At 45.7% G+C, this 12,965-nt stretch overlaps 1 protein-coding gene across 1 annotated transcript in view; it reads right to left on the reverse strand.

The window, feature by feature from the left end:
* Positions 1-724: 724 nt before the first annotated feature.
* LOC142484859 (uncharacterized) overlaps positions 725-12,965 on the reverse strand; it is a 46,482-nt gene continuing 34,241 nt past the window's right edge. Inside the window, exon 6 of the mRNA XM_075584091.1 lies at positions 725-907. Coding sequence (XP_075440206.1) covers positions 744-907 — 164 coding nt within the window. The 3' untranslated portion in view covers positions 725-743. The remainder of the gene's footprint in view (positions 908-12,965) is intronic.

Below are 12,965 nucleotides of genomic sequence, written 5' to 3' on the forward strand. Positions count from 1 at the left end.
ATCCATTGTGGTAGCTAGCGTACAGAGCCAAAATTATGAAAAATGGTGTCAGTGTCCAATTATTTCCGGACCTAACTGTACATAGTTACATAGTTACATAGTAGATGAGGTTGAAAAAAGACGTACGTCCATCAAGTTCAACCTATGCTAACTTTAGACAACAGATACTTTATTCTATATCTATACTTACTTATTGATCCAGAGGAAGGCAAACAAAAAACCCCATTAAGGGGAAAAATTAATTCCTTCCTGACTCCAAGAATTGGCAATTGGATTAATCCCTGGATCAACATCCTTCCCATGTAAGAATAAGATGTAAATAAACAAACCGCGCTGAGAAAATTGCCACAGTAAGGATACAATACTACTTATCAAATGTGACTAGAGAGACACATACAGTATGTATCTCAATGATAGAAACAAATGTATATGAAACACACACAGTATTATATAACCTGAGAATGGGCAAAGGAATAATATAGCTTAGAGAAAATGTTTTAGGTCCCATTCTGTATTAATCCCAAAAGGGGATAGAGTATTAAGTGAGTGGGTCCAAAACATCTCACGCTGATTAAGCTGTTTAATTCTATCACCCCCTCGTGTAGGAACAGGTATAGATTCAATCCCCTCGTGTAGGAACAGGTATAGATTCAATCCCCTCGTGTAGGAACAGGTATAGATTCAATCCCCACGTGTAGGGACAGGTATAGATTCAATCCCTTCGTGTAGGAACAGGTATAGATTCAATCCCCTCGTGTAGTGACAGGTATAGATTCAATCCGCACGTGTAGGAACAGGTATAGATTCAATCCCCACGTGTAGGAACAGGTGTAGGATTCAATCCCCACGTGTAGGAACAGGTATAGATTCAATCCCCACGTGTAGGAACAGGTGTAGGATTCAATCGCTGAAAAATGAAAGGTGGACAAGTTTCCCAATGTACAATGTGTAAAATATGTTTGAAAACTGGGAGCATCTGATCTAGTTTTTTTTTTTTATAACTTGTATTTTATTGGTTTTCAAAGCTCAGAGAAAGTACAACAGGTATCCATTACAGGATCGTGAGTTTTTTACATTCCATAGATAAGATAACTGAGTACAGTGTATAAACATTGTTTATAACCTAACTGGGTCGGTGGGAAAGAAGGGAAAGGATAGACAGGGGAGGTGGGTGGGGGGGGGGGAGAACGGCCGATGATCCATTCGAACCTATGTTGCCTGTGTTTTAGCTTCCTGAAATCGGGGTTGTGTATACGATTATTTGCCTCTCCAACGTAATCTACCTGATAGTGACTGACAGCCGGTCGACCAAAGATATCATCACAGGAGAACGCATCTGCAATTATTAAATTATTATTGTGGTTATCTCTACCCCCGGGATGTCTGTCTGGGCTAACCAGGGTGTCCATACTTCTAGAAAATTTTCGCCCGAATCATTAATAAGGCTTGTCAGTTTTTCCATCTGACATATATACCAGATTTTATTCCAAATTTTGGGGATTGTAGGAAGTGCATTCTGGTTCCAGGATGCTGCGATCGTGCTCCTCACTGCCGTTGCGAAATGGGAAATTAGTTTGAGTTCAACTTTTGCTAGTCCTGGGATTGCTCTGTTCAATAGAAAGAGCCAGGGAGCAATTGAAATTTCGAGGCTCAATATCCTCTGTAGCCAATCCTTCATTTTGGTCCAGATTGGAACTAAGTGAGGGCAAGACCACAGCATGTGTAACAAATCTGCAGACTCTCCACATTGTCGCGGGCACAACGGGGAGCGTCCTAGAATAAATTTCGATAATGTTAGTGGGGTATGATACCATCTCATCAGGGTCTTATATGCGTTCTCCTTTAATGTTACGCATATCGAACTTTTAGAGGCTGCCGTCACCATCTGTGACCATTCGTCCAAATCTGGGCTCTCACCTAGATCTTTTTCCCAATTCAACATATAGCTTAATTTGCTTGTTACCTTGACAGCAGAACCGACTACCTCTCTATACATTTGCAATGCGAGTCCTTTTGTTGACGTCTCACTAAGACAGAGCCTTTCAAATGATGTCAGTGGGGGGGGTGTGGGTTAAATTTATTATAGACAGCTCTGATCTGAAGCTCCGATTGTGGGATATTTTTATCTCAGTTGATTTGTGCAAATGGCAAAATTTTGTTGTTACCTTCCAGATCTCCAAGTCGTACTATACCCTTTCGTTTCCAAATTGCAAAGTTTTCCCTAACTAAGCCAGGAGCAAAAGATGGATTATCCCAGAGAGGCTTCATCAAGGTGATTTTGGTAGTTAGATTACATTTGAATTTAGTTGCCTCCCAGATCGCCAAAAAATTTGTCATCGAGGATAGCGGTGATGGTATAGCTTTCCTAGCTATTTTTGGGCTCCAAATTAAGTTGCCTAGCTCCAATGGTGAGCAGGCAGCGGTCTCTAATGCTACCCAACGTCTCAAATCCGGGTTTGTGTTCCATTGAGAGATTTGGCATAATTGTGCCGCCTTGTAGTATAACAAGCAATGTGCCGCTAGCCCCCCTTCCGCAGTTTGTCTCTGGAGGGTTTGTTTATTCAGCTTTTCTGCCGCCCCATATAAATTTGGAGATTGAAGATTGAAGGCTGAGGATCTCGTTCAATCGGAGGGGCACCGGGAGCGCTTGAAATAGATATAGGATTCGTGGTAGTAAATTCATCTTCACGCTATTTATTTTACCAATCCAAGATATGTTACATTTTGACCAGCGACCTATAGCCACCCGTAGGGTCCTGATTAACCTGGGGTAGTTTGCCCGATAGACCGAATTATAATCTTTGGTAATATATATTCCGAGGTACTTAATTGCTTTATTCTGCCAATTGAAGTTAAAATTGATAGAGATAAGATTTTCTAAAGGTTTCGGTAAATTTATGTTTAGGGCTCTGATTTAGGTTGGTTAATCTTGAGCCCTGAGATTTTATTAAATTGACCCAGCAACTCAAAGAGATTGGGAAGCAACTTCAGGGGCCTGGACAACACCAGGAGGACATCATCTGCATATAGGGCTAATTTATGTGTTTGGTTCCCAAACTCTAGGCCTGTAATATCCTTATGGTCACGAATCTGGGCCGCCAGCAGCTTTATATACAGGGCGAATAGGAGGGGCGAGAGGGGACAGCCTTGTCTTGTCCCACTTTTAATCTTGAAGGGATTGGAAGGGAAGCCCTGGTGTACCACCCTGGCTGCAGGGTTCGAGTAGAGAGCTAAGATGGCTGATGATATTTTTTCATTGAACCCAAATGTGCTCCATAATTCTGACCTTCACTGGTCTGATTGTCCGCCCAACAAATCCTCGACCACAACCGCCGGTTAAGTAATAAATCACACAATTACAATTACAATGAATAAAAACTGGAATTGTGTGTGTTTTCTTACTGTGTACAATATCAATAGATTTGATAGGATTGGCATAGCAAGAAATACACATTTACCACATTTGAAAAAAAAAAAAAAAAACATGTATTAATTTTGATTCATGAACACTGTCTGACCTGGAGGTAAATAAACTAGGCGAAAGATAGTTTGCCAAGGATTTAACCTTTCTAAATGCAAATTTTGGTCCTGGTTCAATTGACCTTTATTTTTTTTCAACTTTTTATTTTCTTCATTTTTCACATATACAGCAGTTTTAAGACATATTTTGACCCGTATTAACTTAGCCTGCCATATGTACCTACTCACACTGATACACATTGAACATAGACTCGGGGGGGCGACACATTAGGGGAGAAAAGGTGGGGTAGGGGGGTTGGGGAGGGGGTTGACCCTTATTCCACAGCTTTGGACCTGTTCAGCTCTTACTGTTCAGCCCCGTTATGGGCGTTCCTATTTTTTCCTGCACATCCCGCGCCCGCTCTATCCCCTTTATATGGGGCTCTTACCGCCTGTACTTGCCCCTGTTACGCGTTATAGGAGAACTCACCTTACACTATTACAGCCAAATGGTGGCATTGCTCACCCCTACAATGTCAGTCTGTGCCAGCCAGGGGAACCAGACTTTTTGAAAATTTGAGCCAGTGTCATTGGCCAAGCTTGTCAATTTCTCCATCTGGCAGACGAACCAAATTCTGTTCCGAATCTTTTCTAACGATGGGGTTGTGTTTTGCTTCCACAATGCTGCCGTCTCACACCTCACCGCCGTTGCAAAATGGGCGACCAATTTGTTTCCTGCTCTCGACAGGCCCTCTAGTGGCCTATTTAAAAGAAATAGCCAAGGATCTAGAGGAATTTCGAGGCCCAAGATCCTCTTCAACCAACTCTAAATTTGTTCCCAGATCGGGCGTAATCGAGGGAAAGACCACAGCATGTGCAGCAGGTCCCCGGGCTCTCCACATTGTCTAGGACACAAGGGGGAGTAACCCGTGACAAATTTAGATAACCTAACTGGAGTGAGATACCACCTCATTAACACTTTATATGAGTTCTCCTTTAATGTCGTACAGATCGAGGTTTTTGCTATCGCTTGTCTGTCCAGTCCTCGTCCTCTAATGCCTCCCCTAGGTCTCTCTCCCATTGGGTCATGTAGTCAAGTCGTGGTCTGCTTCCATCTCCAGGATCGATCACCTCTTTGTACAGTCTAGATATAAGTCCCGGTGTGTTGTGCCCACGTGCACAGAGCGTTTCGAAATTCATCACTTTAGGACGGTTCGTGTATTTGGTGTAAAATGCCCGGATCTGGAGGTATCTAAAGAATTCTGTGTTTGGGATGCCTTTGTCAGCCTGAATTTGCGTGAATGTTTTAATAGTGATACTGCCTTCCAGATCCTTCAGCCTCCCGTACCCACTCTGTTTCCAGAGTATAAAGTGTCCCTTGTCCATCCCAGGAGCAAAATCAGGGTTACCGAATAATGGTGTCATCAGCGAGCTCCGTTTGGTTAAGGCGCATTTAAATTTGGTGGCTTCCCAGACCGCAAATGAGTTAGTCATTGAGGACAGCGGTCTCGAGATCTTCTTTAATCTAGTTTTTGGGTACCAAATTAGGTTCTGAATGTCCAATGGGGCACACAGTTCACTCTCCAGCTCCACCCATCTACGAAGTTTTGGATCTGTGTGCCATTGAATAATTTGGCTCAATTGTGCCGCTCTGTAGTGCGAGAACAAGCAAGGTACCGCCAGTTCGCCTGCTGTTTTGGGCTTTATCAGTGTTGTTGCTGGTATCCTAGCTTTCTTGTTGCTCCAAATAAATTTAAAGATCTGGGCCTGTACGTCTCTAATGTCTGCTCTATCTATGGGTATGGGGAGTGTCTGGAAAAGGTATAGTAGTCTGGGCAGAAGGTTCATTTTAACGCTGTAAATTCTTCCAATCCAGGAGATACCATATGATGCCCATTCCTTCAGCTCCCTTCTCAAAGATTGTAAGAGTTTGGGATAATTTGCTTTATATAACAATCTATCCTGCTTTGTGAGATTAACTCCCAGATATTTAATCACCTTGGGTTGCCAATTTAAATTGAAGTTAATCTCTATTAGTTTTTCGGTGGTTTTAGGGAGGTTCAGGTTCAGGCCTCCGATTTTGATTGGTTGATTTTAAACCCTGAAATCGAATTGAATTTATCCAGGTGGTCAAAGAGGTTGGGTAGAGAGACCAGGGGCCTTGACAATGTCAGGATAACATCATCCGCATATAACGCGGTTTTGTACTCCTGAGATTGAATTTGGATTCCTGTGATGTCTTTATTGCTGCGTATATGGGCTGCTAGTGGTTCCATGCAGAGGAACAACAGGGGCGAGAGTGGGCAGCCCTGCCTTGTACCACTTTTAATTTGCAGCGAGTCTGACGGGTACCCCTGATGGATTACCCGCGCTGTTGGGTTTGCGTACAGCGCTTTGATTGCCCAAGTTACTATGTCCCCCATTCCAAACGTTGCAAGCGTGGCATCCAGGTAGGGCCAGTCAATTCTGTCAAAGGCTTTTTCGTGTCTAAGCTTACTATTATTCCCGGGATCCTGTTGGCATTTATATATTCTATAGTATCAACTATCCTTCTAGTATTATCGGCCGCTTGCCTACCTGCGATAAAGCCAACTTGATCTGGGTGAATCAGCCTAGGCAGAATCGAACTCAATCTATTGGTCAGTAATTGAGAGTAAATTTTAATATCTGAGTTAATCAAAGATTTCGGCCGATAGCTTGGGCAATTGGTGAGGTCTTTGCCCTGCTTATGAATCACCGAGATGGACTCCTGCAGCATCATGTCTGAGAAGGAGCCCCCTGCTAGAATGTGGTTGAACATCCTCAGCAAGTGCGGGGATAGGATTCCTATATATTTTTTATAGTACAAATTAGAAAATCCGTCTGGGCCCGGAGCTTTTGCAGGTTTAAGGTTAGCAACTACTTCTTGTAGTTCCTCCGCTGTGAACTCCTTCCCAAGGAACTCTCGCTCCAACCTCGTTATTCTTGGCAGATCTGCTTCGGCTAAAAATGTACCTAAAGCTTTACTTGTTTTAGCGTTGTGTCGAACCTTCTGGCCATCATATAACCCAGCGTAGTAAGCTCTAAACTCCTCAACTATGTGTTTGGGATTGGCTGCTAACTCTCCCGTTTTTGTCTTAATCGCGTGGATTGTGTAGTGGTGCTGTTTGTTGCGAATTTTCCTAGCTAGCATGGTATCTGGCTTGTTCGATTTTTCAAAAAATTTCCTCTTTGTCCAACTCAGTGATTTTTCAGCCTGGGAAGTGAGGAGGAGGTTAAGTTCTATTCTTACGTCCTTCAACTCCTTTAATGTATCGGCTCTACCCGTTCGGGTATGCAGGATAGAGGTGTCATGGAGCTTCTCACGTAGCAGCTTTGTTTTAGCCTCCCTTGCCTTTTTCCTACCCGCTGCTATGTTGATCAGGACCCCACGCATTGTGGCCTTGTGAGCCTCCCACAAGGTGACGTGGGACTCCACACTGCCAGTGTTGGATTTAAAGAATTGTGAGATCTCATCTTTTATTTTTTGCGCGACCTCTGGGATCTTGAGTAAAGACTCATTTAGTTTCCAATTTGCTCCCGGGCTGGCCAGTTTAATCTGGGAGCACTGTTATGGATTACAAGTATCTTATGACATATATAGCATAATTAATACAGGTCACAGGTACTGTACATATATAGTATCATTATAAGGCTTAGTACAGCTTAGAGCATATTGTCAAAATCATAGCTTTCATAGCTTTCTCTTGTCTTAGAAATAATAGGTTGTTTTGCTAAGAAATGGACAGGATATTTGTACACAGGTACATATGCATAAAAGAGGAAGTAACTCACGTAAACAAGCCGTGGTCGCGCTGTGGTCAAACTGTAAATGCTGGTAAACATACGTCAGTAGCCACAGAATATTGTCACATATCACACGTCAGACACGTACGCAGCAAACAATAAGACACCATATAAGTCAGGGTGCCCCCATATTAAATCAGAACCGAAGTGGGGAACCACACAGATGAGACTTACCTGAGACTGGCTGACCTATCATAATATCTTTGGGTTTGTGAGTATAACAGGCATATTAACTAAATAATCTCTGCATAGTTAGAAATGGATTGTTAGCTTACTGTTAGCTGATTAGCTTACAAAAGTTAGCTTGTTGTGATATTTCTGATTATTATTGTTGTGATACAATAAATAACAAACCTTATCTTATACAAACTCTGAGTGACCTTTCTTTATAATAATCTCACAATACCCTTGCATCTCAGGGTGTGAAACCGAGAGTCTGCAAGTACAACATCGTGGTTTGTGTTCCTGCTTAGGGCAGGATATAACTTACCACGAGGCATTACTTGGGAGAAGAAGGTTAGGCATCGAGCCCAAATTATGGCGCCCAACGTGGTTAATTACTCATGAGTTGTATAAATAAGTCATAAATCTTATGTTACCCATTTAATCTTTAAAGTACACGTGTATGCTATTTCCTCTTTATAATAGAGAAGGTACAATTTTCATTATATATATATATATATATATATAATCGTATATCATGGCTGTTATGGATTTTGCACGAGCTGCAGACCTAAATGTTTTAATGAGAACTCAGTATCATAGAGATCTGATTGATGGTGAAATTCAGGCATTTGAAATTCAATTTGGCCCGTAGGGACCTGGTGCTAGATACTGCTATCTAACAATAGACACCACAGCTGATCCAATCACATATCAATACATACAACAGGCATATAACCCGTTGACACATACGATCATCAATTTGACATATAATGCAGCAACTGTCATTTTGGGGCAACAGCCTGTGCTTGCTACAGGCGTGGACAGACATGGTCCTATTAATTCTGGTGCGAAATATGGGGAGAATCGCACACACTTATTTACACCAGTTACATTAATTGAGTTAACACAAGCTGCACGGGATGTTCTGACAGAGCGCGCTAATGCTACTGCAGAAATCACACTGCTAAGAGAAATTATTAATGTCTTCTTAGCAACAAGAGGAGCTCAAGCGTTAATTGACGTGCCAGCTCGGGTACAAGTCTGTATCCCTATGGCCAATATTAAGGCAACAATTGGTCAATTACCTACAAATCCAAAACACATTGCATTGTGGCTTAATGAAAGAACACATTCTTTAGATGGAGTTTATCCCACACCCACCCCACAACAAAAACGTGCTTTAGTGAATTCTTTGCTCCCGGCAGGTTTGTCAATCACATTGGCTGAAGCACGAGACTGGGATTCAGTCATCAGCAATGTGTATGAGAAAACCCACGGGAAGGTTACTATTTCATCACTGGCAGATACGCTAGGACAGGTTAATAAGACTAGTGGAATTGTAGCTGTTTACATTCTAGGGCTACGTTTTACACAAGGCAACCATGAGATTGTTTGGGGTTGTCTTAAGGCATTGATTAAGGGCCAAGGTCTGCTGTTAGACCTTGAAAGACAAATACAAGGTTTACCAGTAGAACAAAAACCAGTAATGGTTCCTGAAATTTTGAAAAATACCTATACTCTCGTTGGCAGAAGTTTAACCGGGGAAGTGACAGGTTCGCCTAAATCGCAAATCAGTGACAGGAAGCCTGAGCGAACAAACACAGACAAGGGGAGAAATTTTCCTGTCCAAAACAGGAAATGGAGACCTCCATTCAATCAATATCAAACTCCAGTTTATCCTAGAGACGAACAGTGGGACAGAAAAGCTAATTTTCAAAGAGACAATAGGAGTTTTCAACTGACTTGGACTGTGAAATTTGACTTGAATGCAATCATCACAGAACAAGTTAACAAAAGCGTTTTTAGTGATAAGGCAAAATTATATAATTGGTTAATGACACACAAGTATATTTTTCAACAATGGGAAAATCAAGTGGGTTTAAGGAAAGGTATTGTACATGACATTAATACATGTTCTACACTTCCAAAGAAACAGGCCCAATACAAAATTAATCATGCCGCCTTACCAAGCATAGAAATTGTAATCAATGATTTGCTTAAACAAGGAGTACTGGTTGAACAATATAGTAAGTTGAATACTGCAGTATATCCAGTGCCTAAAAAAACGGTTCATGGCGAATGGTGTTAGATTATAGGGAAGTTAATAAAGGCACACCTTCAGTGACAGCACAGAATACACATTCACCTTCAATCTTAAGCGGATTACAGCGTAAACGCTTTAAAACTACATTAGACTTGAGCAATGGCTTCTGGGCGCACCCCATCACGCCTGAGAGTTATTGCGGCATTTACCTGGAAAGGTAAACAATTTTTACACGTTTACCACAAGGTTTTGTAAATAGTCCAGCTTTGTTCACAGTAGACGTAGTCTCACTATTGTCTAAGATTGACAATATGGAAATTTACGTTGATGACGTGTTTTTATCACATGACACAGAAGCAGAACATTTTAAAGTTCTGACAGAAGTATTGCTTACATTGACAGAGGCCGGTTACCTTGTTTCCCTAAAAACAATCACAGTTTGCACAAGAAACTGTGACATTTTTAGGTTTTGAAATAGCTGAAAATGGTAGAGGCCTCTCTAGTAATTACAGAGAGAAAGTTTCTAACATCAGTGTTCCTAAAACACTGAAACAGTTAAGGAGCATTATTGGGTTACTGAATTTTTCAATGACGTTTATCCCAGATTTTAATGTACTGATTGAACCATTACATCACGCAATATCACGCGAGATTAAGTCAGAACAGACTAGGCCGAAAACACCTTTTAAATGGTTAACAGTTGAGGAAGAGGCATTGCGAAAGTTATTAGCAGCAGTTAATGATGCTTCTTACTTAGCGCAGCGCGACCCGACAAAACCATTGTCAGCATATGTAAACATTTCACCTCTAGCTGCATACATTAGAATATACAATGCTATGGAAACAATACCAATTACATTTTTATCTTATGTATTTACAAATACAGAGAAGAGACATTTGCCGCTTGAAAAATTGTTATCAGCGGTTACACTTACAGTGCTGAAATCACGTGATTTGGCACAGGGACAGGATATCTATATACAGTGTTCGACAATTATATACATTTACTCGCCCGGGGCGGGTGGATTTAACCCCCGGGTGAGTAAATATTGGCACAAGCAGCACACGTGTATTTTTTAAATTTCCCGCGCTCACGCTGCTGTTTTTCCCGTGCTCGCGCTGGAGAAAAAAAAAAAAAAAGCCAGCTCTCTGATCACTGCCTTCGCTCCTCCCCCACCTCTCAGCAACTTCCCCTCCTCAGCTCTTCCACTCCTCCCCCTTCCGCCAGCCAGCCCCTTCCACGCCTGTCTGCCTCAGGCCCCTGCAGGGCCATCTGTCACCCCCCCTCCGTCCCATCGGGCCATCCGCCCCCCCCTCCCTCCCATCGGGCCATCCGCCCCCCCTCGCATCGGCCATCCACCACCCCCTCCCATCGGGCCATCCACCCCCCCCCTCACCCCAATCTCTCCCGGCCTCCGTGCGGCCCCCCCCCCTCACCCCACGCGTGCCTCTCCCTGCTCTAAGCAGGGGAAATCCCCTCACCGGAGCCTCTCCCTGCTCTAAGCAGGGGAAATCCCCTCACCGGGGCCTCTGCCTGCTCTAAGCAGGGGAAATCCCCTCACCGGAGCCTCTCCCTGCTCTAAGCAGGGGAAATCCCCTCACCAGGGCCTCTGCCTGCTCTAAGCAGGGGAAATCCCCTCACCGGGGCCTCTGCCTGCTCTAAGCAGGGGAAATCCCCTCACCGGAGCCTCTCCCTGCTCTAAGCAGGGGAAATCCCCTCACCGGGGCCTCTGCCTGCTCTAAGCAGGGGAAATCCCCTCACCGGAGCCTCTGCCTGCTCTAAGCAGGGGAAATCCCCTCACCGGAGCCTCACCCTGCTCGGTCTAAGCAGGATACTGCGGTGTCGGTGTCCCCCTCTGGAGGGGGCGCGGCCCCTTGCAGAGGCCCTCCTGCCGTGCGGAGGCCCCCGCTGCCATGTGCGACCCCCCTGCCTTGCAGAGGCCCTCCTGCCGAGCGGAGGCCCCCGCTGCCATGTGCGACCCCCTGCCTTGCGGGTGAGTGTTTGTGTGTGTGAGTGACAGACTGTGTGTGTGTGTGAGTTTGTCTGAGTGAGAGTGGGTGTCTGTGTCTGTGAGTGTGTCACCCTCTCTCTCTCTCCCTGTGTCACCCTCTCCCTGTGTCACCCTCTCCCTCTCCCTGTCACCCTCACCCTGTGTCACCCTCACCCTGTGTCACCCTCACCCTGTGTCACCCTCTCCATGTGTCACCCTCTCCCTGTGTCACCCTCTCCCTGTGTCACCCTCTCCCTGTGTCACCCTCTCCCTGTGTCACCCTCTCCGTGTCACCCTCTCCGTGTCACCCTCTCCGTGTCACCCTCTCCGTGTCACCCTCTCCGTGTCACCCTCCCTCTCCGTATCACCCTCCCTCTCCCTGTGTCACCCTCTCCCTGTGTCACCCTCTCCCTCCCTCCCTGTGTCACCCTCTCCCTGTGTCACCCTCCCTCTCCCTGTGTCACCCTCTCCCTCTCCCTGTGTCACCCTCTCCCTCTCCCTGTGTCACCCTCTCTCTCTCCCTGTGTCACCCTCTCCCTCTCCCTGTGTCACCCTCTCCCTCTCCCTGTGTCACCCTCTCCCTCTCCCTGTGTCACCCTCTACCTGTGTCACCCTCTCCTTGTGTCACCCTCTCCCTGTCACCCTCCCTGTCCCTGTCACCCTCCCTCTCCCTGTGTCACCCTCCCTCTCCCTGTGTCACCCTCCCTCTCCTTGTGTCACCCTCCCTCTCCCTGTGTCACCCTCCCTCTCCCTGTGTCACCCTCCCTCTCCCTGTGTCACCCTCCCTCTCCCTGTGTCACCCTCCCTCTCCCTGTGTCACCCACCCTCTCCCTGTGTCACCCACCCTCTCCCTTTCCCTGTGTCACCCTCTCCGTGTCACCCTCCCTCTCCCTGTGTCAACCTCTCCCTCCCTCCCTGTGTCTCCCTCTCTCCCTCTCCCTGTGTCACCCTCCCTCTCCCTGTGTCACCCTCCCTCTCCCTGTGTCACCCTCCCTCTCCCTGTGTCACCCTCTCCCTCTCCCTGTGTCACCCTCTCCCTGTGTCACCCTCTCCCTCTCCCTGTGTCACCCTCTCCCTCTCCCTGTGTCACCCTCTCTCTCCCTCTCCCTGTGTCACCCTCTCTCCCTGTCCCTGTGTCACCCTCTCCCTGTCCCTGTGTCACCCTCTCCCTGTCCCTGTGTCACCCTCACCCTGTGTCACCCTCTCCCTGTGTCACCCTCTCCCTGTGTCTCCCTCTCCCTGTGTCTCCCTCTCCCTGTGTCTCCCTCTCCCTGTGTCTCCCTCTCTCTCTCTCCCTCTCCGTGTCACCCTCTCCCTCTCCCTGTCACCCTCTCCATGTGTCACCCTCTCCATGTGTCACCCTCTCCATGTGTCACCCTCTCCATGTGTCACCCTTTTCCATGTGTCACCCTCCCTCTCCGTATCACCCTCCCTCTCCGTGTCACCCTCTCCCTGTGTCACCCTCTCCCTCCCTCCCTGTG

Source organism: Ascaphus truei, unplaced genomic scaffold (assembly GCF_040206685.1).
Source record: "Ascaphus truei isolate aAscTru1 unplaced genomic scaffold, aAscTru1.hap1 HAP1_SCAFFOLD_446, whole genome shotgun sequence".
In the NCBI taxonomy this organism is placed as follows: domain Eukaryota; kingdom Metazoa; phylum Chordata; class Amphibia; order Anura; family Ascaphidae; genus Ascaphus; species Ascaphus truei.